The sequence below is a fragment of the Oncorhynchus gorbuscha genome, linkage group LG19, assembly GCF_021184085.1.
Source record: "Oncorhynchus gorbuscha isolate QuinsamMale2020 ecotype Even-year linkage group LG19, OgorEven_v1.0, whole genome shotgun sequence".
NCBI classification, from domain to species: Eukaryota; Metazoa; Chordata; class Actinopteri; order Salmoniformes; family Salmonidae; genus Oncorhynchus; species Oncorhynchus gorbuscha.
Genome location: NC_060191.1, coordinates 22,298,376 through 22,324,731, shown reverse-complemented (window position 1 = coordinate 22,324,731; position 26,356 = coordinate 22,298,376). Strand labels below are relative to the sequence as shown.

At 42.0% G+C, this 26,356-nt stretch overlaps 1 protein-coding gene and 1 pseudogene across 1 annotated transcript; both read left to right on the top strand.

The window, feature by feature from the left end:
* The first annotated feature begins 3,420 nt into the window (after nt 1–3,420).
* Nucleotides 3,421–5,878, top strand: LOC124006125 (sclerostin domain-containing protein 1-like). The gene is made up of 2 exons (XM_046315916.1): nt 3,421–3,756; nt 4,843–5,878. Exons 1-2 carry the CDS (start codon nt 3,549–3,551, stop codon nt 5,289–5,291), a joined length of 657 nt encoding a protein of 218 aa, XP_046171872.1. The 5' UTR covers nt 3,421–3,548; the 3' UTR covers nt 5,292–5,878.
* A 2,967-nt stretch (nt 5,879–8,845) lies between these two features.
* Nucleotides 8,846–24,327, top strand: LOC124004856 (annotated as a pseudogene).
* The last annotated feature ends 2,029 nt before the right edge of the window (nt 24,328–26,356 follow it).

Genomic DNA, 26,356 nt, shown 5'->3' with positions numbered 1-26,356 from the left:
ATCTAAAGGAGGCTGGGGGGGGGGGGGGGGCTATTGGAGGATGGGCTCGTTGTAATGGCTGGAATGGAATTCATGGAATGGTATCAAACATATGGAAACCACGTTTGACTCTGTTCCATTTGTTCCATTCCAACCATTAAAATGAGCCTGTCTTCTTTTCCTCCACCCACCAGCCTCCACTGGTCATATCTGTTGTTCCTCACGTAACCATGTCAAATGTGAGGGCCTTAGACTGTACAGTATCAGTGGAATCCCTATTCACTCACTGACAGTGTGGAGATGCTACAAGTTCCTCAACTCAGCCACGCAGTCCTCCAGCCTCTTCATCTGGTGTTTGTGCAGAAGAAGAACCCAATGAAAGGTCAGGTGTCCCAGGGCGTCTAGGAATGGAAAACATACAGTAAGGACTGTAGCCTGGGTGCCAGCCTGTTTCTGCTCTCTTAACAGCTCCATGTGACATTGTCGTGCCAAACTTGGCTTGACAATGACAGCAATGGACTTGGCAAGAGCACAAACAGATCTGGGAACAGTCTATAAACAGGAGAGGCATGTGTGCACTTGAGGATGGAAAACACAGATCCACATCAAGACAAACTCACACAGAGAACATGCAATGCAATGTTATAGCATATGCTTAGGAAAATAAAGATGGCAATATTTACCTGAAATATATGTTATTTTATCATTTTGGAGGTAATTTTCTGTCATGCAACAGTTGAGGGAATGGTAGGAAAGTTTGGTAATTTGAAACATTTACAGAACATTATGAATTGGAAATGGGAAAATTATATTTTTCCTTTCTTGGCTATTCTGATATGACATGCCTAGTGTTTGATTGTCACACATTCCCACATTTAATATAACTGTATGCAGTATCATTATCTGTTTGTGATGTTGGCTACAGTACCTTGTTGAGCATCTTAGCATGGAGAATCTTGAAAAGTCTTGAAAATTGACGAGTCATCTATAATCACATTTCGTTCATTTGCATTCTGTGCATTTTATATAACATAATACTGGCATATACTGACATGATTGGTATTTTCCAACAAATTATAATTTACAGGTCACATCACGTCCACAGCCTTGCAATGAATAGGGCCTCATTTGAAATACTTAAGTTATAGATTCCATAGAAGTTATGACAAGACTACTTTTTGGCAAGGTAAAGTTGACAGACATCAATGTCCCTCGTGACTCCATACTTCTGGAGAGCATCATGAAGCCCCTGTAGGAATATGCAGTGAAATTCTAAATATCATTACATCTTCAAAATACTTGATCAATCTTTTAGGTAAAATAAATGAAGTATAGTAATTCAGACATGTCTATCAGCTATGAAGGACAAACCAAACCAACCACCCTACTAGATCTACCTGGAGCCAGGAAACCCCTGTTTTATATTCTTTGTCATAACAAAGAATTCTGTTCTCTTGCCTCATCTTCAGGTTTCGGAAAAAACATTTTTCTTTTTGGGGGGGCAGGGGGGCAATAATTGATAGATTTTGGTGTAATGTGAGGCTAAATGATAACAATCATGATATTGTTTTATTTATTATTATTATTTTAACGTTCATGATATGACATTATTACTCGTGCTGCAATTGCGTTCCTTCAACAATGGCAACGACTGGTCAGTAGATGGCATACTATCTCTACCTAGTGTATTGACTACAGGGTGACAAAGGTTTCCCTGAATTGCATGCACTTATTTAATTACATTATCGTGGGCCTATTACTGAATAGTTCACAATTCTATTCTTCACAGTAAACTGGGATGTTTCACAATTTTGACATAATAATTCATATAATATATATATAATATACAATTGGGAAAATGAAATCAGTACCTTAAATCTGGTGGCTAAAGGCAAACTGGGAACAGCTCTCTCTAGCATAAGACACAAATCCATTGTTTGCATTTATACAGTGGGATTCCTTGGGGATTCATAGTGAATTCTACACACCCATGAACTTTTTCTCTTGGCTTTGTTCCCATGTTGTCCCTCTCTAGTCCCCCCCCCCCTCCTATTACCAGATGAGGGTCCATTCTTGCCAATACACACACTCCTGTCATGTTGCTTGTCGTTATGTTAATAACTCACTGTGTGTGTGTGTGTGTGTGTGTGTGTGTGTGTGTGTGTGTGTGTGTGTGTGTGTGTGTGTGTGTGTGTGTGTGTGTGTGTGTGTGTGTGTGTGTGTGTGTGTGTGTGTGTGTGTGTGTGTGTGTGTGTGTGTGTGTGTGCATATTTGTGCATGCAGGAATGTGTGTGGGATTGTGTGCCTGTCCCTTTACTTCCCACAGGATTCTGTCACCTGATCTACTCCTATATGTCACCGTCTCCATGGTCTGGACACCTACAGACGGTGTCAGTGCTGTCTCAGCTTTCTGCTCCTTTAGATGGGAGAAACATGACAGTGGTATATCGTATGAACTTCTGCACCATTCACCCCATCACCTAAAGGACTGTAGATGGGAAAGCCATCCATGTATTACTAGTCTCCTGGGATAAAATGGTATGATTGTCTTTATTTTGTGGCGGAAGTGAGGTAGGTGAAAGAACCTTTTAGTGAAATATACCTTGCATTAAAGAAAGAGACAAGGTCGTTAGTTACAAAATCAACAATAGTACAAACAATATATTATGGCTTCACCTTTACATGTATTCAGGCAGCTATTATATCACAAGATACACTCATCTGCTTTGTTTTAAATGCTTTGTGGTATTCTACACAGGAGGAAGGAGGGCCCTATATTTAAGGTTCATATGATAATGACACTGAACAAAAGTGTATCAGATTTCATTCACATAAGCAACAATTAGTGTCTATGTGTGACACTTCTTTTCAAATCTGGAAGACAAGGCTGAAGTGAATGCTCCCACAGAAGTAATTATATCTCTCCTTGCCATGAGTGGCACACACACCAAGACTCCAGTTAGTCTAGGCACTCCAATCATTAGGTATAAAAATGACAAGGGATTGAGAGGTCGAGAGGAAGAGAATGACAGAGACCGAAAGCAAATTACACAGACCGTATCAGCTTTCATTTTTGAATGAAGAAGAATAGGTGAGATTGCATGTCAGAACATGGAAGATGATTAAATGAGGGAATATATATATAAAAATATATTTAAAAAAAACATTTAACAGAAGAAGAACACATTACTGCAGAGACCAAAAGTGGAGGGTTCTTATATTATTTTGAATAGATTAAATGTGATAAATAGATTGCGATCTTAAGAAGCACAAATGACGCAATAGCACCAAATCCCATCAATTGGAGAGACAGGAACAGGATCACTCCAGATGTTTTAGACGCACTGGCTCTTTAGCGCACAGACACATGGGCGTGGTTATCCAGTTATACGCCCAGCCTTCAGTCAAGAGATCCCATGATGTGCACCTGAGCGGTTGCCAAAACTAGACTCGGGCAGGCCTATATAAAACAAGCTCAGAACGTAGTATCTCTGCCGCAGACATCAGAGGCACAGAATACATTTACCTGACACGGGATCTGCTTGTTCTCTAAATCCCCAGAAGCAAATATGCACTTGAGCGCATGCAAGTCGTGCCACCTTGTATTCCTGTTTTCTATTCTTGTGAGGAGTTGCCAGGCGTTCAATAATGATGCTACGGAGATCCTATACTCGCACGTGGATACTCCTGTGCAAGATGCCCGGAGCAATGTCTCTTTAAATCGGGCAAGAAACGGCGGGAGAGGCGCGGGAAATACTGCTGGGAACGATAGAGTTGGTGAGTATTGTTCAGTATTCTTTCTCAAAACATTGAGAAATTGTGCTTTGTTTTTAACTGATTTACTTTTTAAAATTTTAATTTATTTCTCAAGACAAGTGCATAGACATATTTTTTTTACAGCGCAAGCAGGTTTATAGAGGCTTCTACAATTAGGTTGTTGAGATGGTGTTCTCTAAATTATATTTGAAATTAATATACTACATTCTTAATGTAACTGCTAAAATGACATGTGATCAGGTCTGGTCAGTAGCTAAGTAGTGACACTATCCAGAGACAGTATCAGATGCCCCCACTGAGTGAGACCAGGCAAAGCTTGGCACAATGATCTTACACACACACACACACACACACACACACACACACACACACACACACACACACACACACACACACACACACACACACACACACACACACACACACACACACCTGGCAGGTGTCCAAGCAGGGCAGCAGAGATGAGTCACCCAGGGCAGCCAGGCTAGCGCTTGGGTAGTGATCGTGTGTCAGTGCCACTGAATGGAGGTGTGTTCCTATACACAGGAAGTCTGTGATTGTGGCGGTGTTTGACTTGAGCTCTCTCAGGACCCCGAGCATGAAGGAGAGAAAGGGAACCTCTCCTCTCTTCATTCATCAAACTCTGTCATAGAGAAGGGGGCACATTGTCACAGAGGTGTATGGCAGTCTGTGAATGGGGCCCTGGCTTGGATTACAGGGAGAGTGAGGAACTGTAGCCTGGAGCAGAACAGTGCTGATAGTCCTACCAGTTGCCCACTGATAATCCTACAAGAAAGCCAGCTCCATTGACATAGCTCAGAACACTAAAGCCCTTCCTCTCATGCAAGTGCAATGCACCATTTCCTCCCTACAAGCCAGTAACCAGTATAGGCTTACAGTCTGTGCCAAAAACCTCCAAATGAACCAAATAGATGGCTGTGTTTGTAAGGTTTTCTGATCGAAAACCCTTTAGTTTACCTGCAGTAGGATTCAAAGTGAAACCAAATTGTTTGTGTCCACAAAAGGACATTTTTAATCTTCAAAGTGGTTTGTTTCTCATCGTTTTTCTGTTTCTCTCTTTCACAGACCAGAGAAGCCAAGTTGGCTGTAGAGAGCTGAGGTCCACCAAGTACATCTCCGATGGCCAATGCACAAGCATCAACCCCATAAAGGAGCTAGTATGTGCTGGCGAGTGCCTCCCCGCTCAGATGCTTCCCAACTGGATCGGCGGCGGCTACGGCAGAAAGTTCTGGAGCCGGAGGAACAGTCAGGACTGGCGCTGCGTCAACGACAAGACGCGCACCCAACGCATCCAGCTGCAGTGCCAGGACGGCAGCACAAGAACGTACAAAATCACCGTGGTCACCTCGTGCAAGTGTAAGCGGTACTCCCGGCAACACAACGAGTCGAGCCATATGAAGTTTGAGGAGCCTGCCTTGCCTCGGCCCCAGCTTCTCCACAAGCACAAAGCCAAAGCCAAAAGGAGGCTAGGGAAGATCAAGCTAAATGAGAATTGGCATGAAGCAGAGCCCTAAGGCAGGACTGCAGAATGCCTCAGTGACTGTGGTCTTGGATTATCTCTTTATTGGGACTGGCTTGTTGTGAGGAGGACCACTGAAAGTGACTTTGTAAAAGTGAATGGCATTGGTTGCTTGCTACATCTGAGGGCCAATGGGCACCATTGAGTCATTAGCTAATAAAATGAAATGAACCTAAATGGGGTCATCATGACCAATAGAACCGTCTGGAACCTTAAAAGGTAACGCGCATCGTTTAAGTTCTTGTATGACAATGTAAACCTGCTCATAACTCCATTATACAAACAGTTTTACAGCCAATATAATGTAATAAAATAAGCTCTGCATGAAAAGGAATTCTCAACACAAAAGCACCAAAAATACACAACACAATGTAAATATGTGTACATATATAATATGATATCACATGTCCTCTGAAGTATGATAACATATGTATAAACGTTTTCGATAAGATGTATATGATGTAATATATATGTTGTATTGCTATTCATTTGCTAAACCTTTTAATATGCATCACACATATTTTGCAAAAATCTGTCATTGCTCATGCTTTCGTTTTAATAAAACATGTTAACCCAAATTTCCCCTTATTGTATGTTGATTCTTAATTTACCACTTTTAAAATGGACTATTACCCAGTATTATTTTTTGCATACTGTATTGATGTTCCCCCTGCAATTATTTTATGTCCTGGGGCCATTTTCAAGTTCTTGTTTCATTGATGTAAGTCCATGTCCTGTGGCAGGCTACTTACACATAGTAATTTAGTTTTAAACATATCTTGGGTGGCAGTGCATGTCGACCACCTACAAATATGTAGGCCTACCCCAAATTGTTCTATGGAACACTAGATGGAATTTCAATGTTGAAGCATGTACAGTTGAAGCCGAAGTTTACAAACACCTTAGCCAAATACAGTTAAACTCATTTTTTTCACAATTCCTGACATTTAATCCCAGTGAAAATTCCCTGTTTTAGATCAGTTATTATCCCCACTTTATTTTAAGAATGAAATGTCAGAATAATAGTTGAGAGAATGATTTATTTCATATTTTATTTCTTTCATCACATTCCCAGTGGGTCAGAAGTTTACATACACTCAATTAGTATTTGGTAGCATTGCCTTTAAATTGTTTCACTTGGGTCAAATGTTTTCGGGTAGCCTTCCACAAGCTTCCCACAATAAGTTGGGTGAATTTCGGCCCATTCCTCCTGACAGAGCTGGTTTAAATGAGTCAGGTTTGTAGGCCTTGCTTGCAGACGCTTTTTCAGTTCGTCCCACAAATGTTCTATAGGATTGAGGTCAGGGCTTTGTGATGGCCATTTTGCCACAACTTTGGAAGTATGCTTGGGGTCATTGTCCATTTGGAAGACCCATTTGCAACCAAGCTTTAACTTCCTGACTGATGTCTTGAGATGTTGCTTCAATATATCCACATCACTTTTCTTCTTCATGGCGCCATCTATTTTGTGAAGTGCACTAGTCCCTCCTGCAGCAAAGCACCCCCACAGCATGATGCTGCCACTCCCGTGCTTCACAGTTGGGATGGTATTCTTAGGCTTGCAAGCCTCCCTCTTTTTCCTCCAAACATAACGATGGTCATTATGGCCAAACAGTTCTATTTTTGTTTCATCAGACCTGAGGATATTTCTCCAAAAAGTACAATCTTTGTCCCCCCCATGTGCAGTTGCAATCCGTAGTCTGGCTTTTTTATGGCTGCTTTTCAGGTTATGTCGATATAGGACTCGTTTTACTGTGGATATAGATACTTTTGTACCTGTTTCCTTCAGCATCTTCTCAAGGTCCTTTGCTTTGTTCTGGGATTGATTTGCACTTTTGGTACCAAAGTGCGTTCATCTCTAGGAGACAGAACGCGTCTCCTTCCTGAGCGGTAAAAATGACTGCGTGGTCCCCATGATGTTTGTACTTGCGTACTATTGTTTGTAGAGATGAATGTGGTACCTTCAGGCATTTGGAAATTGCTCCCAAGGATGAACCAGACTTGTGGACGTCTACAATTTTTTCTGAGGTCTTGGCTGATTTATTTGGATTTTCCCATGTTGTCAAGCGAAGAGGCACTGAGTTTGAAGGTAGGCCTTGAAATACATCCACAGGTATACCTCCAATTGATCCAAATTAGCCTATCAGAAGCTTCTAAATCCATGACATAATTTTCTGGAATTTTCCAAGCTGTTTAAATGCACAGTCAACTTAGTGTTCAGTGGGTCCTGAACCACTGGAAATGTGATACAATGAATTGTAAATTGGAAAAATGTGTCATGCACAAAGTAGATTTATTTATCTGTTATTTTACCAGGTAAGTCAACTGAGAACATGTTCTCATTTGCAGCAACGACCTGGGGAATAGTTACAGGGGAGAGGGGGGGATTAATGAGCCAGTTGTAAACTGGGGATTATTAGGTGACCGTGATGGTTTGAGGGTCAGATTGGGAATTTAGCTAGGACACCAGGGTTAACACCCATACTCTTATGATAAGTGCCATGGGATCTTTAATGACCTCAGAGAGTCAGGACACCTGTTTAACATCCCATCCAAAAGACAGCACCCTACACAGGGCAGTGTCCCCAATCATTTTTTAGACCAGAGGAAAGAGTGCCTCCTACTGGCCCTCCAACACCACTTCCAGCAGCATCTGGTTTCCCATCCAGGGAGAACCAACCCTGCTTAGCTTCAGAAGCAAGCCAGCAGTGGTATGCAGGGTGGTATGCTGCTGGCAATAGATGCCCTGACCGACTTTCCAAAACTATAGTTTGTTAACAAGAAACTGGTGGAGTAGTTGAAATCGAGTTTTAATGACTCCAACCTAAGTGTATGTATGTAAACTTCTGACTTCAACTGTAGGTGAAGTAATCCCATATCGTATAGGCCTACACATACAATTATCATATCCCACTAGTTATACAGTTGCACCAGATCAATCAATCTTGAATAAATGAATATGTGGTGGGTAGCCTGGCAGTTAAGAGTGTTGGGCCAGTAACTGAAAGGTTGTTGGTTCAAAACCCTGAGCTGACTAGGTGTAAAATCTCTCAATGTGCCCTTGAGCAAGACACCTAACCCCAATTGCTCATGTAAATCGCTCTGGATAAGAGCATCTAAATCAAATCAAAATGACTAAAATGTAAATGTATGCTCAATTGCATCAAGCAGTCAACATTTTAAAAGGCATGAAGTGATACATGTGTTACATAAGGATGCAGTCGATGATGTAGAGTACAGTATATACATATGCATATGAGATGAATAATGTAGGGTAAGTAACATTATATAAGGTAGCATTGTTTACTAAATGACTAAAATGTAAATGTATGCTCAATTGCATCAAGCAGTCAACATTTTAAAAGGCATGAAAGTCATAAATAACCACAAATACATAGTAGATATGATGATATCGAAATCTTGAGAACATCAGCAAAGACCCCACAGATAACATCAGTGACGTGTAGCTCATATGGGGCTTCCTCGACCGCGCAAATCGAATCAATCACTAGTCTACGCGACTCCGCCCATAAAATAATGAATGGAACGGTACACGGGGATACCGGTAGGATATATTCGTGACATCAATGTTAGTCCGTTTTAACTTCAAATTAATAAATTGTCCTGAAGCATGCAAGAGGAAACGGGCGACATGGCCAGGCCTGTTGATCCAGGGCATTTCTCAACATGCAAAGCCCGGTTGGACAAGCACATTGTGGGACTTTGCAGTGTCGATTTCCCGGTAGCTGTGGTTCTTCCAGCCGGTGGCAGTGGAGAAAGAACGGGGATATTGACACCCAAACAGCTCTGCACGTTTCTCGACAGACTTCTGATAAGCTACACACTTCAAACTTTCGAGAGGTAACACTTGAAGTGTCGAATGTTTGCATGCAAATACATATCTGTCCCGTTTGGAATACTGTAGTTTTATGGTCCTGCCCCTTAACCTTGTCACTGCACAAGACAGTGGCCACATGTAAACAAACCATTTCACTGGGGTGCCAAGCTCTTTTATGTTATCGTTGAATAAATGTGAGGTTTTGTAATGTCTCAAATTATCCCATTCAAAAGATCTTTACTGAATCCATCAGGTCACACATTACAATTTTGAGTCTTTCTACAACTTCCAAAAACTTTCTACAACGTCCAAAATAGCCTACTTGTTCTTTATACTACCATGTATTTTTGTTTCAATGTGACCATTTCATTTGAATTTGGTTGAAATAATGTATGCAAATAATTGCACCCGAATGTGTTATGTATGGTAATATAACAAGTCATGACACAAGTAATGAAACAAATATACTCAACAAGAATGATATGTCCTAACCGCAGTGCGAAAGCTGTTGACTTATGACTAGACATACTGTTTCTTTGACAGAGTGCCATGGATCCAAAGCATCGTTGTGGTGGTTGCCAAGGAGAGCTTAGATTTGATGATGTACATTATCCACCGCTTCCACCACAGAAATGTCCTAGTGGTACATGGAGGATCTACTCGCCACAGATCTATATTCAATGGGGTCGGTCCCTCAGTGAGTGAGTGGGTGGTATGGCCCGCGTCAAACCAAAGGTGGTCATCATTCATAATGCAGTGCGTCCCTTTGTGGAAGAGGACTTCCTCTTGAAGATAGCAATGGCTGCCAAAGAGCAAGAGGTTTGTACATATTCAAAGTCCTCTATCTCTTCCACCGCGACACAGTCAGTGGGGCACAGACGGAGCGATTCATTGCTCTCAACTGTAGCCATGTGTACCTACTGTAAGCCATGACAAATGTAAACCACATTGGCTGATATTAGTGGTTAAGGAAGACACTGATATGTTTAGATGGTGATTCATATTTACATTTTACTAGCTGTGACATGATATTGTTGAAGGCTGGTCACAAAAGTGAGAAGTAAGAGCAGGAGCTCTTTGACATTGGGGCTGACTGTGTGTGTGTGTGTGTGTGTGTGTGTGTGTGTGTGTGTGTGTGTGTGTGTGTGTGTGTGTGTGTGTGTGTGTGTGTGTGTGTGTGTGTGTGTGTGTGTGTGTGTGTGTGTGTGTGTGTGTGTGTGACTGACTCTCAAAGCCGGCAGTCTGGTCTTCATTAACTTGCCAGTATCCCCGATCATGATTAAATGTCAGTCTCCTCCGAAGAGCATGAGATTAATTTTGATTTTAACAACATGTGTAACACACATAACACATGTTTGCTTTCATTCCATTTGCAAGTCATTTTGCCCCCATTACCTCATTGACCATACTTGTTCTTGGCACAATGGGGATTTTCATCCTCAATCACGTCATGGTCACAAGAAAATAGGATCTCAGGAATGTTGTTTAAAAAGCATTGTATGCACAAGCTGTTGTTTGGCTAGTATCTTTTGTTGTTATCCAGCCATGGCTAGAACAATTGTGGTAGGCCTCAAGACACAATAGCATCGGAACCATTTGATACATTATGGATTGATGTGTGTATTTGCCATAAAGAATAAGGAAGAATGACATATTCTGTTCCGTTTATTATTTTGCAGGTTGCTGGGGCTATCCGACCTCTGGTTTCCAGAGTGATTGCTACCACATTGGAGGGCTACCTGGACCATTCTCTGGAGAGAACCAAGTACAGAGCCAGTGAGATGCCCCAGGGATTCATCTATGATGTCATCTACCAGGCTTATCAGAGGGTAGGTACTTCTAGGCAGCTCTTGTACACAAAACATTACTTGTAGTCTACCCAAGGTCCAGTTAATAAAAACTGGTAGCCCGATTTTGGGGCTATGTAAAAAAAATACATAGCCCCGTGAACCCAGCCTGATCTCACGAAAACTCACATTCTGTTTCAAATAAACAGAAAGTGAATGCATCAGTCAGTCTGTTTGACCTGGCTAAAAATGACTATGTTTACCGTGCACATTTGAATTAGGGATGTGACTGATATATAACAACCAACTATTGAATGATTTTCTTAAATGGAAATATGCAAACAAGGATGCACCTTGAAACAAAGTCCAAACCAAGCCTTGTACAAGTAGTTAGTTCTCACGTTTAGATAATGATTTTGTGAAGTTGTCTCCACTTCCGGTCAGGGAAATAGAGAACCTTAGGTGTCTGCAAACCTTTTTCCAAATCGAGCATGTCCTGCAGGTTTTGAATGTTCCCTCTCAATGTCAAATAATTGCTTTAAAAGGTCCCTTGAATCACATAAACTGAGTCTGAGAGAGATTTATGCTTAAGAAATAATTAATCCCAGCAATGCGACTAGATGACAAAAGACTTTATGATTCTCATACATCACACCAAGTCTTTACAGTCGTCCATTGTTCACCAGATGTGCTCGAACCTGCAGGGTTTCAAGCTGAAGAGATTGTGGTGTGGGTGCCATCATTTTCACTATGTTCATGGTTATGTCTGGGAAAGAAATGACACATTAATATACTCTGGCACTGTGCAGCCTATCACTCCACCGAACAACAGGAAAAGACCTCTTGGCTTGGCAAAGGTAACTTAAAAATAACATTGAAGTAAAGTGGTTACTACAGGTCTAACTGTCTGTGATTTTTTTTAAATTTACATGTGAGACTATTTGAACATCCAAGAATACTTGCGAAATAATAATGGAAATAATTTCACCGGGGGGTGATGTCTCACAAAACTAGAACAAAAAAACTACACGATTTGGGGGATTTTCACAGCATTTAATCATAGAAGGGTCCTTTGGAGGAATGTTTGTTGACATATATTTTACATTTTTTAAGTATAATTCATATCAAGCTTTACGTCTTGCTCTGTACTATGAGTAGTATTTTGATTTCAATAACAATTTTCTTACAATAATTTATGAAAATTAAAAAATATAAACATGAACTGTGTTTGGATTTGTTACTTGGAAAAACACTCTATTACATATAATCTATTACATTCTCTTTATTTTGATTTTTTTTACACCATCCATTCAGCACGAAGCTCCACTATATATCTTTCAGATGAGCGAAGGTGTAGACTTTCCTTTGGTACTTTTTGCCGTAGTTTGGTCAATTTCATTAGAATTAAATACTTTAGGTCCTTGATGATAAGTAATCCCTTTGATTATATGCCTTTCATTTCAATGCATTATTGTTTTGATTTGATAGCCGGTATTTAATGGCTTTAATATGTAGGCTATGTATCTTTTCGTAAAGCTGCCAGAATGTTTTTGGACAATATCCGTTTGATGTGTTAGATTTACCAAGACATCATTTCGTTGTGATAAAAGGCACATTTTTGAATTGCATTCATCAGATTTTGATTGTTTATATGGAAATTGTGTTAGAACATATTCAATATTTATGTTTTATCGCAATGAGTATAAATGTCTCTTTCACACGTATTTGTGGAACAATTCCATATAGGGTGAGTATTGGTTAAATGGGACACAGACACAAGTAGGACTCTTAAGCTTTGTAATAGATATCTTTAAATATGTACAATAACATAATCAACAATCAATACCCATCAAATACCTAAGTATTTGATGATAAACAATGGGTTCAATGGGTATGACATCATCATTGTGGGTGTGGCATCCCGTGGACTAACAGAGGCATAATGGTAAGTAAAATGACAGTGTTCTGAGGTAAATCATGTTATAAAACATGAAGGAAGGATATTCACTGTCTCATTACAACATATTTTGTAATGGGATGTAATTGAGAAACAAAATTACTGTAAGTGGTTTTTGTACTACAGTACTCTCACCTTTTTAAAATATTACAATTTTGGCAGTTTCCCATTATTTTTCCAACAATTATTTTACCAGGTAAGTTGACTGAGAACACATTGTCATTTACAGCAATGACCTGGGGAATAGTTACAGGGTATGAATGAGCCAATTGGAAGCCGGGGATAATTAGGTGGCCATGATGAGGTCCAGATTGGGAATTTAGCCAGAATGCCGAGGGTTAACACCCCTGCTCTTACGATGAGTGCCATGGGATCTTTAGTGACCACAGAGAGTCATGACACCTGTTTAACGTCCCATCCAAAAGAAGGCACCCTACACAGGGCAATGTCCCCAATCACTGCCCTGGGACAAGGGATATTTTTTGTTGTTGACCTGTGTAAAGAGTGCCTTGTACTGGCCCTCCAACAGCGCTTCCAGCATAATCTGGTCCTCCCACCCAGGGACCAACCAGGACCAACTCTGTGTATCAGAGGCAAGCCAGCAATGGGATTCAGGGTGGTATGCTGCTGCCAATTGCCTACTGTCAAACTGGGAGACCCGGTTATTTTAAAACTGACACTCCCCTAGGTCATTTTAATGGAGAAATACCATTTTGAAATAGATGTTTCCTTAACAGATATCCATTTTCTTAATAGGATCAAATGTTCCATTTAATTTTCATTAATTCTGCTATCGGCTAGCTTGCTAGCGAAAGCTAGCATAGCTTCATTTTACTTGGAAAGATATGACCTCACCAACATTAAAAACCCTAGCTATCTATGTACATAACCATACAAGAATAGTGCCTTCAGAAAGTGTTCACACCCCTTGACCCTTTTCAAATGTTGTTGTGTCACTGGCCAAGACAATACCTCATATTGTCAAAGTGGAATAATGTTTTTTGAATTGTTTACAAATAAATAGAAAATAAAAAGCTGAAATGTCTTTTCAATAAGTATTAAACCCCTTTGTCATGGCAAGCCTAAATAAGTTCATAAGTAAAAATGTGAATAAAGCATGGACTCACTCTGTGTGCAATAATAGTGTTTAACAATTTTCTGTAAGGTCCCTCAGTCGAGCAGTGAATTTCAAACACAGATTCAACCACAGAGGTTTTCCAATGCCTTGCAAAGAAGGGAACCTATTGGAAGATGGGAAATGTTGTTATAAAAAGCAGACATTGAATATCCCTCTGAGCATGGTGAAGTTATTAACTTACGCTTTGGAGGGTGTATCAATACGCCCAGTCACGACACAAATACTTCCTAGCTCAAAAACTACATTTTTAGCCCAATTTCTGGAGAGGAAGGAAACTGCTTGGGGATTTCAACATCAGGCCAGTGGTGACTTTAAAACAGTTACATAGTGTAATGGTTGTGATAGGAGAAAACTGAGGATGGATCAACAACATTCTCCATCTCTTCATTCAAAGACTCAATCATGGACACTCTTACTGATAGTTGTGGCTGCTTTGCATGATGTGTTGTCTCTACCCTCTTGCCTTTGTGCTGTTGTCTGTACCCAATAATGTTTGTACCCTGTTTTGTACTGCTACCATGTTGTTGTCATGTGGTGTTGCTGCCATGCTATGTTGTTGTCTTAGGTCTCTCTTTATGTAGTGTTGTGGTATCTTTTCTTGTTGTGATGTGTTTTTCTCTCTCTCTCTATATATATATATATATATATATATATATATATATATTATATATATATATACTGCTCAAAAAAATAAAGGGAACACTAAAATAACACATCCTAGATCTGAACGAATGAAATATTCTTATTAAATACTTTTTTCTTTACATAGTTGAATGTGCTGACAACAAAATCACACAAAAATTATCAATGGAAATCAAATTTGTCAACCCATGGAGGTCTGGATTTGGAGTCACACTCCAAATTAAAGTGGAAAACCACACTACAGGCTGATCCAACTTGATGTAATGTCCTTAAAACAAGTCAAAATGAGGCTCAGTAGTGTGTGTGGCTTCCACGTGCCTGTATGACCTCCCTACAATGCCTGGGCATGCTCCTGATGAGGTGGTGGATGGTCTCTTGAGGGATCTCCTCCCAGACCTGGATTAAAGCATCCGCCAACTCCTGGACAGTCTGTGGTGCAACGTGGCGTTGGTGGATGGAGCGAGACATGATGTCCCAGATGTGCCCAATTGGATTCAGGTCTGGGGAACGGGCGGGCCAGTCCATAGCATCAATGCCTTCCTCTTGCAAGGAACTGATGACACACTCCAGCCACATGAGGTCTAGCATTGTCTTGCATTCGGAGGAACCCAGGGCCAACCGCACCAGCATATGGTCTCACAAGGGGTCTGAGGATCTCATCTCGGTACCTAATGGCAGTCAGGCTACCTCTGCTACGCGCCTCCATGCTCTGGACACTATGCTGACAGACACAGCAAACCTTCTTGCAACAGCTCGCATTGATGTGCCATTCTGGATGAGCTGCACTACCTGAGCCACTTGTGTGGATTGTAGACTCCGTCTCATGCTACCACTAGAGTGAAAGAACCGCCAGCATTCAAAAGTGACCAAAACATCAGCCAGGAAGCATAGGAACTGAGAAGTGGTCTGTGGTCACCACCTGCAGAACCACTCCTTTATTGGGGGTGTCTTGCTAATTGCCAATTTCCACCTGTTGTCTATTCTATTTGCACAACAGCATGTGAAATTTATTGTCAATCAGTGTTGCTTCCTAAGTGTACAGTTTGATTTCACAGAAGTGTGATTGACTCTGAGTTACATTGTGTTGTTTAAGTGTTCCCTTTATTTTTTTGAGCAGTGTATATATATATATATATATATTGTTTTTTTTATATCCCATCCCCACAGGGGGCCTTTCGCCTTTTGGTAGGTAGTCATTGTAAATAAGAATTTGTTTTTAACTGACTTTCCTAGTTAAATAAAGGTTTTTAAAAAATAATTTAAATAATAATTGTAATTACTCCACAATACTAACCTAATTGACAGAGTGAAAATGAGGAAGCCTGTACAGAATAATTGTTTTTCCAAAACATGCATCCTGTTTGAAACAAGGCACTAAATTAATGCTGAAAAACATGTGGCAAAGCAAATCACTTTTTGGCCTTTATACAAAGTGTTATGTTTGGGGAAAATCCAATACAACATATTACTGAGTACCACTTTCTTTTTTCCAAGCATAGTGGTGGCTGCATCATGTTATGGGTATGCTTCTAATCTTTAAGGACTGGGGAGTTTTTCAGGTTAAAAAAGAAACGTAATGGAGCTTAGCACAGGCAAAATCCTGGAGGAAAATCTTGTTCAGTATACTTTCCACCAGACACTGGGAGATAAATTCACCTTTCAGCAGGACAGTAACCTAAAACACAAGGCCAAATCTACACTGGAGTTGCTTACAGAGAAGACAGTAAATGTTCTTGAGTGGCTCAGTTACAGTTTTGATTTAAATCTGCTTGAAAATAAATGGCAAGACTTGAAAATGGTTGTCTAGCAATGATCATCAACCAATTTGACAGAGCTTGAAGAATTTTGATAAGAATAATGGGCAAATGTTGCACAACCCATGTGTCGAAAGCTCTTTAGAGACTTAGGCAGAAAGACTCACAGCTATAAGCTATTCCAAAGGGGATTCTAACGTGTTGACTCATGGGGTTGAGTACTTATCTAATCAAGATATATTAGTGCTTTATTTTTCATATTTTCTTGTTAGAATTAGAATGTTAGAATTTTTTCCCACTTTGACATTGCAGAGTATTTCGTGTAGATCATTAATTATTAATGTTCCACAAAAATACCTATTGTTTTTAATACATTTAATTTATCACGAATATATATTATTCACGTACCCTCTCAATGATCCTTCTTTACAATAAATAATTAAGTGTCCCACTTTGCCAATCAAGGTGGCCCAATTTGTCAGTATTGGATGCATTACTTGAAAAAGTACTATTATAGTATTACAATATTTGAACACAGCAACTTGTTATATTATTCCATTACTGATACAAGTAATACATTACTGCAATGCGGTACTTTTGTAACGCATTACCCCCAACACTGAAATTGTTTTGATTTGCTATATTTTTATTATATTGTTGAACAATATATACTCTGTGGGTATTTCAAAGTTCCAGAGTGGGATCTCTTCTACTGTTAAAGTTATGATCCAATTTGTAAGCATTACAAACAGTGATTGTGAAAATCGATTCAAAACAGTTGCCCCCTGCTGGTGATTTGCAGGATGTGCAATGATACAAGTAAAATGAGGGCTGTGATTGGTTACATTGCCTACTATGACAATTTCTCTGTATAAAATTGTCCATAACATCAAAACTAGCAGAGATCCCACTTTGGAACTTTGATATACCTGTAGAGTATACTATATTCAACAATATATTAAAACATTTGCCATGTCGAAAAGGGTATGTTTTCAATATTCATGTTTCTATTTTTAAATATTCATACATTAATTTAAGAAAATCATTATTGAAATCAAAATGTTACTTATATTACAGAGCATGTGGCAAAGCTTCATATGAAAAACATTTTTCTTTGTAGCACCTACAGATGAAACATTCTAACGTCTTAAAGGAGGCCTGGGTAAGACCATAATGTCACAAATGTTCCAACTTCAATTCATTATTTCTCAATTGTGCTTTATGATACAAATGTCAAATATGTCAATAATCCTTCCTCCAATGGACCCTTCTATGGATTAAATGTTGGGAAAATCTCCCAAATCATATTTTTTTTAACCTAGATTCGTCAGGAATCACCCCTTTGACCAAAATCATAAATGTGTGGATTCTTATCTTAAAATGTAGGCTTATAAGTTTTACATTGTAAGATTTTCTGTCTATCACAAATCAGTCACTGCAAAAATTCACCATATTTATATTTCAACCAGCCCATATACTTCAGAGCTCTGCTATTTGAACCTTGGGTCGATTTAGATGATGATGCAGATACCAGTGTTTTGAAGCCTTGACGAAGAGCCGAAGTACGGTTCCAATTGGAGCCCCATTTGTCTGCAGTTATTTTGGTTCCTGGCACCTACCAATATAAGATTACCAGGGAGCCCTGTTGGTTTTGGCTTTGACTCTGAAAATGAGAGCACATTCACTATGCAAGTGAAGTGGAGTGTCAAGGCCAGTCAAGTAGCATTTCACTGATAATTAAGACAAATTTGTTGTGATGTACGTGTATTTGTGAGAACCAGAGACTCTAGCGCGATGGGGAGTGCCCCACCCCCCCTCCACTTGTGTCCATCGAAGTTGGGGAAGTGTAAGGTGTCTGTCAAGTTAGCACTGTAGGACATATTCTGCATGAGCCTCACATTTGAAGTTTGACATGCATTGAGACTGGCAGAACTCTGGTCTGAAAAGACAAAGGGGAGACACGCTATCCTTGTCCCCAGTGCACGCCTTTGTACTGGGAGAGAATTCTACAGGTTCGATTACCACAGGACGCAGTCATATTTCTCCTTCAGTTCCAGGGTCCTGAGAAAAAGGCCCTCTCTTTTATAACCCTGATAAAATATTGCCCGCATATTATCTCAGGTAGCATGAGTTAGCCTTTGATTTAGCCTTTGTAGTCCACACACAGTATATTAAAAGCCATGAGCTCATCGCTTCTATCACTTTTTCAATGCAATGCGATCTACAGCGCCGGCAATCTGATTCCAATGTGTTCTCACTGCACTGGGCCAAAGTGTTATGAACTCAACTTTCCTCTGATTTGGTGTGGAAGCTAGCTAGCTTACAAAGAATAACAACAAAACATATCTAGTTAACAGAAGAAAGGAAGACAAAATAAGGACAAAAGAAGGACAGAAGAAAAAGGAAAAGAAAGAGGACAACAAAGTGAAACAGTCAGCACTTCTATTGCAACTTTGTATTTCGTCGTCCTAACGTAGTCTACACTGCTATCTGCCCAGCAGCTAGCCAGCTAGCAAACGTCCACCGTCTACCAAATAGCAGCACTGTAGAAACTATTACACTCAACTGAACGACTTGATTAGTGTAGTGTTAGCTAGCTACATAGTTGTCTTTGCTGTCTTCGTATCCAAGATAATTGTGTAGTTTAGAGCGTGTAGTCTTAGAGTGATTATCTTAATTTACCGAGGTTAGCTAGCCAGCTATTTGTCGTCCTTAACGTAGGAGACACTGCTAGCTAGCCAACAGCTAGCCAACGTCTACTGAATAGAACTTCCGCACTCAACAACCCGGTCGCATTCCGCTTCGCTCCACAGGTAGTATCACATTTTTCATTTCATTTCATTACAGCACAACGGTTTGATTTGTTTGATCGTAGCTAGCTACATAGCTAGCTACATAGCCGTCTGTGTATCAAAGATAATTGTGTAGTCTAGAGCGATTTTCTAGGTTAGCTAGCCAGCTATTGTCGTTCTTTTAACGCAACGTAACGTAATCAACACTGCTAGCTAGCCAGCTAGCCCCGAATAGCAGCACTGTAGAAACTACTACACTCAACGGAACGACTTGATTAGTGTAGTGTCAACAACGCAGCCACTGTCAGCTAGCCTACAAAGTCAACAACGCAGCCACTGCCAGCTAGCCTACTTCAGCAGTACTGTATCATTTTTAATAATTTTAGTCAATAAGATTCTTGCTACGTAAGCTTAACTTTCTGAACATTCGAGACGTGTAGTCCACTTGTCATTCCAATCTCCTTGCATTAGCGTAGCCTCTTCTGTAGCCTGTCAACTATGTGTCTGTCTATCCCTGTTCTCTCCTCTCTGCACAGACCATACAAACGCTCCACACCGCGTGGCCGCTGCCACCCTAATCTGGTGGTCCCAGCGCGCACGACCCACGTGGAGTTCCAGGTCTCCGGTAGCCTCTGGAACTGCCGATCTGCAGCCAACAAGGCAGAGTTCATCTCAGCCTATGCCTCCCTCCAGTCCCTCGACTTCTTGGCACTGACAGAAACATGGATCACCACAGATAACACTGCTACTCCTACTGCTCTCTCTTCGTCCGCCCACGTGTTCTCGCACACCCCGAGAGCTTCTGGTCAGCGGGGTGGTGGCATAGGGATCCTTATCTCTCCCATGTGGTCATTCTCTCTTTCTCCCCTTACCCATCTGTCTATCGCCTCCTTTGAATTTCATGCTGTCACAGTTACCAGCCCTTTCAAGCTTAACATCCTTATCATTTATCGCCCTCCAGGTCCCCTCGGAGAGTTCATCAATGAGCTTGATGCCTTGATAAGCTCCTTTCCTGAGGACGGCTCACCTCTCACAGTTCTGGGCGACTTTAACCTCCCCACGTCTACCTTTGACTCATTCCTCTCTGCCTCCTTCTTTCCACTCCTCTCCTCTTTTGACCTCACCCTCTCACCTTCCCCCCTACTCACAAGGCAGGCAATACGCTCGACCTCATCTTTACTAGATGCTGTTCTTCCACTAACCTCATTGCAACTCCCCTCCAAGTCTCCGACCACTACCTTGTATCCTTTTCCCTCTCGCTCTCATCCAACACTTCCCACACTGCCCCTACTCGGATGGTATCGCGCCGTCCCAACCTTCGCTCTCTCTCCCCCGCTACTCTCTCCTCTTCCATCCTATCATCTCTTCCCTCTGCTCAAACCTTCTCCAACCTATCTCCTGATTCTGCCTCCTCAACCCTCCTCTCCTCCCTTTCTGCATCCTTTGACTCTCTATGTCCCCTATCTTCCAGGCCGGCTCGGTCCTCCCCTCCCGCTCCGTGGCTTGACGACTCAATGCGAGCTCACAGAACAGGGCTCCGGAAGGCCGAGCGGAAATGGAGGAAAACTCGCCTCCCTGCGGACCTGGCATCCTTTCACTCCCTCCTCTCTACATTTTCCTCCTCTGTCTCTGCTGCTAAAGCCACTTTCTACCACTCTAAATTCCAAGCATCTGCCTCTAACCCTAGGAAGCTCTTTGCCACATTCTCCTCCCTCCTGAATCCTCCTCCCCCTCCCCCCCTCCTCCCTCTCTGCAGATGACTTCGTCAACCATTTTGAAAAGAAGATCGACGACATCCGATCCTCGTTTGCTAAGTCAAACAACACCGCTGGTTCTGCTCACACTGCCCTACCCTGTGCTCTGACCTCTTTCTCCCTCTCTCTCCAGATGAAATCTCGCGTCTTGTGACGGCCGGCCGCCCAACAACCTGCCCGCTCGACCCTATCCCCTCCTCTCTTCTCCAGACCATTTCCGGAGACCTTCTCCCTTACCTCACCTCGCTCATCAACTTATCCCTGACCGCTGGCTACGTCCCTTCCGTCTTCAAGAGAGCGAGAGTTGCACCCCTTCTGAAAAAACCTACACTCGATCCCTCCGATGTCAACAACTACAGACCAGTATCCCTTCTTTCTTTTCTCTCCAAAACTCTTGAACGTGCCGTCCTTGGTCAGCTCTCCCGCTATCTCTCTCAGAATGACCTTCTTGATCCAAATCAGTCAGGTTTCAAGACTAGTCATTCAACTGAGACTGCTCTTCTCTGTATCACGGAGGCGCTCCGCACCGCTAAAGCTAACTCTCTCTCCTCTGCTCTCATCCTTCTAGACCTATCGGCTGCCTTCGATACTGTGAACCATCAGATCCTCCTCTCCACCCTCTCCGAGTTGGGCATCTCCGGCGCGGCCCACGCTTGGATTGCGTCCTACCTGACAGGTCGCTCCTACCAGGTGGCGTGGCGAGAATCTGTCTCCTCACCACGCGCTCTCACCACTGGTGTCCCCCAGGGCTCTGTTCTAGGCCCTCTCCTATTCTCACTATACACCAAGTCACTTGGCTCTGTCATAACCTCACATGGTCTCTCCTATCATTGCTATGCAGACGACACACAATTAATCTTCTCCTTTCCCCCTTCTGATGACCAGGTGGCGAATCGCATCTCTGCATGTCTGGCAGACATATCAGTGTGGATGACGGATCACCACCTCAAGCTGAACTTCGGCAAGACGGAGCTGCTCTTCCTCCCGGGGAAGGACTGCCCGTTCCATGATCTCGCCATCACGGTTGACAACTCCATTGTGTCCTCCTCCCAGAGCGCTAAGAACCTTGGCGTGATCCTGGACAACAAACTGTCGTTCTCAACTAACATCAAGGCGGTGGCCCGTTCCTGTAGGTTCATGCTCTACAACATCCGCAGAGTACGACCCTGCCTCACACAGGAAGCGGCGCAGGTCCTAATCCAGGCACTTGTCATCTCCCGTCTGGATTACTGCAACTCGCTGTTGGCTGGGCTCCCTGCCTGTGCCATTAAACCCCTACAACTCATCCAGAACGCCGCAGCCCGTCTAGTGTTCAACCTTCCCAAGTTCTCTCACGTCACCCCGCTCCTCCGCTCTCTCCACTGGCTTCCAGTTGAAGCTCGCATCCGCTACAAGACCATGGTGCTTGCCTACGGAGCTGTGAGGGGAACGGCACCTCAGTACCTCCAGGCTCTGATCAGGCCCTACACCCAAATAAGGGCACTGCGTTCATCCACCTCTGGCCTGCTCGCCTCCCTACCACTGAGGAAGTACAGTTCCCGCTCAGCTCAGTCAAAACTGTTCGCTGCTCTGGCTCCCCAATGGTGGAACAAACTCCCTCACGACGCCAGGACAGCGGAGTCAATCACCACCTTCCGGAGACACCTGAAACCCCACCTCTTTAAGGAATACCTAGGATAGGATAAAGTAATCCTTCTCACCCCCCCTTAAAATATTTAGATGCACTATTGTAAAGTGGTTGTTCCACTGGATGTCATAAGGTGAATGCACCAATTTGTAAGTCGCTCTGGATAAGAGCGTCTGCTAAATGACTTAAATGTCAAATGTAAATGTGTGGCAGGTAGCCTAGTGGTTAAGAGCGTTGGGCCAATAACCGAAAAGTCACTGGTTAGAATCCCCGAGCCGACTAGGTGAAAAATCTGTTTAGATGTAACTATGGTTGATGTGAGTTTGTGAGCTATCCTCTATTTGTTTGTCCCCAGAAGACTTTCTCAACTCTGTTTATGAAATAGGAACTAACTCAGTTTGTTATGCATCGTCAACAATCCCACGTCTCTTGTGTCCTGTCCTCGTAGTGCAGCGAGTCGGACTTTAAGTTTGGCACCGAGTGCCTTCCTCTGACGCTGCAGTACTGCGGCACCAATGCCAAGCCCATCGAGGGCCCGCCAACCCTGTGGAAGGTGAGCAAGCCTGGGACACTGGAACTCAGTTTGGGACAATACCTTTAAGCCTGAATTAGGCCATTGTCATAGCTCTAGCTGCATTCTTATTACTAGTTTGTTATACAGGGACAAGTACAGATCTGAATGTATACATTGTCTATTGTATTTAATACTACTTGATATGATGACTGAAAGTAAAGTTTTTAAAATGTTTTTTTTATAGCATTGAAATAAGCCAGTAATCGGGTAAGGCCTATGAATCTAAATATATTTGCACTAAAATGAACAATGCTTTTTAGAACTGGTTTGATGCTAACATGTTGTTAAACTAAGTTTATTTCTACTGTAGGTGACCTACAAAGGAGATTTGGCTGCAGCAGAGTCCATTGTCAAAGGTATGTATCTGTATACATTTTTATACACAACTTTATCATTGTACTGTTTTTAAGTGCAATATTTCCATGATCGTTGTTTATCTCGACAGTAAAACCACATACTTTATAGACCTAATGTACGTTAGCACTATTTTCTATACCACATAAGTGACGTAAAGGCATTTTGTCCTGTGTGAGACAATGCCAGTTCAGAATGGAATAGAGTGTAGATGAGAAATAGAATAGTCTTTTATTGTTCTGCCAGGAAGATATTCTACCAAGTCTTGTTTTTAAGTTTGTCAGAAAGTAAGGGAGGGTGTTTGCAGTCTGTGATGTGAATGCCATCTATACAAGTCAGGGCAGGGTAGAGCCATCATGTTCTCTGCACAGTCAGGGAAACATCCATAAAGTCATCAGTCCTACTCTTTACCTCTGTATGCACCTGGGCCGACCAACTGGATTATGACATATTGAGCATAGTAATTATACCAAGAGAGCTTTGTGTGTGAATGAATTCATTGTTAGTGTGTGTTGGGAGCATATGCAAGCATACATCTTCATTCATGTGTGTGCGTGTGTCTTTGGCACATCACTTCCCCACGTAAATCAAGTTGAATTGCGAGTGCTGCTGATTTCAATGAATTCTCGCTATGTTTAAAGATGATTATCATTGCTTAGTAATGGAGATTTGCCGCAAAAGTGGTCAAAGTACACGTTCTTTTTCAGAGACTCTCTCCCAGTCGGCCTGTGTTGTCACAGGTGAGTCTGCACAGGCTACAGAGCTGGCCAACGCTCTGCAGAGGCGCATGAACGCTTTGGACATGGTATGGTGATGATTATGACGATGATTACAATTACAATGTTTGTGAGATTTTACATGCGATCATCACATTGATGTTTCTTCCACCCCTCTGACAACACCCCTCTCCCAGACCATGTGAGCACCGCTTGGGTGGGCCCCGGTTAGACTTGCCATCTGCTGTTAGACCTATAATGGAGCTTGTCTGAAGGCTTCCAAACCCTCCTCCCCCCCATCCCCCCTCTGCCTCTCCACCACTCCACCTCCCCGACATGACGGAAAGCAGATGGCAGTCATATAGTTCATGCCATGGGAATTATCTGATTAATTGAGTGTTCAGCGATGACTCTTCACTACAGCCCATCATGTTGAAGGACAACCAGTGTCCCCATACCGTCCCCGTATGACATATCTCCCGTTCATTCTCAGTCAGGGTGAAGGGGTCACAGGTTGCCATATCGTCCCCACAAATCACATTGCACTTCTCCATTCTCATGAATTATATAACAGACATCCCGGCCTCCTACCATACCGTCCCCACATCGCCGTCGAGTCTCTTCCTTCCTGCGTATATCGAAAAGTATATACATCCTCCCTCGGTAGTTGACAACAGAGGGGGGAAATGCATGGTGGATGAAGTGTGTTGGTGAACCAGGGAGAGCACAGACACACCGACAGCTCATCCTCCTGTGAAGCAGTGCCAAGCCCTTCATCAGGCAGTACGCGTCAAACAGGCAGCGGATCTAGCTGTGGTGGTGCTAGGCAGACCCCGGAGACGTATGGGATCCTAGGAACCTAAGGCTTTGGCTCTGATTGGAACCATCGCTCCTTGCACACGGGTTCCCGGTGGGGTCGTGTTGCGGTGCACGCGTCTGGGACTAGATACATCCTTCCCAGGGGTTCGAGGGAGATGAAAGGAGAGGAAACGGAGGAGTTAGCTTTGTGATCAGTGCCATTAATGAATCTAATACAGGGGATAAGGGAGGTAGAGCCTGAGCCGGAGCTTGGAGGCGAGCACACAGTGTGGTGTGTGTGCAGGTGGAGGATTTGGCTGCGTGTGTGTTATTGTGGGGAGAATATGATTAGGGGATTCTCATAGCAGGATGAATATGGACGTGATCCCATAATCATAGTGGAAGATACAAAATAAACATGAAATTGTATTAATATGCAATATATTATAAATAATGTTCTTGTTAGCACTTTTATTTCTTGTTCTGTACATAATGTTGGTCAAATATTATTATTATTTTCTTTTTTTTTTTAGGTTTTTATCATTTATTTGTTGCCACAATAACCCCAGATCACTTGTCCTCTATCAGACATTCCCAGACCGTTCAAACAAACAGCTTTCTTCGCCATTCATCATTTTTGATTTAATAAGTAAACCTATTCGTGCCACATTTATTTCAGTGTCTTGAGACAAAGGAATTGGAATTTTACCACAAAAAACATAATTCTGACATTACAGTAGAGCTGCCACTGAAACATCTGCATGTTTTTAAATTTTTTAATTTAGGCTCTGAGTCCATTTGTGTCGGAGCCCAATCTAATAGACATTAGTGTCATGATAGGAAGGGAGGATCTGATGAAGGGAGAACACCTCCATCCCCTCCTTATTTTTAACATTTTGAGCTTGGTATAAGATAGTATTTCATATTCACTCAAGATTAAGTACAGTCTTGGAACACATGAATTATATCCCTCCTTTTTCAAAAATATGAACCTTGACCTACTAGATATTTAGTCATGGACACAGCCAGATAGATGAACAGCTAGGTCGGGACAAAGCTCACTGAACTACACTTTGAGCACTATATTCAAATCATGTCTATCCTTTCTCTTTGTCTGAGTTTCTCTGCATTTCGAACAAGCAACTCATAGTTTGAAAAAGTAATAGGTAACACTTTATTTTATAGCCTGTTTTAAGCTGGGACTTGGTATTTCTAAGGTCTTTACTAGGAAACAATGTTGGTAACATCTTTCTGAATTGAAACTGAATTGAAACTCATCATTTGGGGCAGTTCTCTTTTTTTCCTCTGGCAGCCTGGAACTTGATTTCT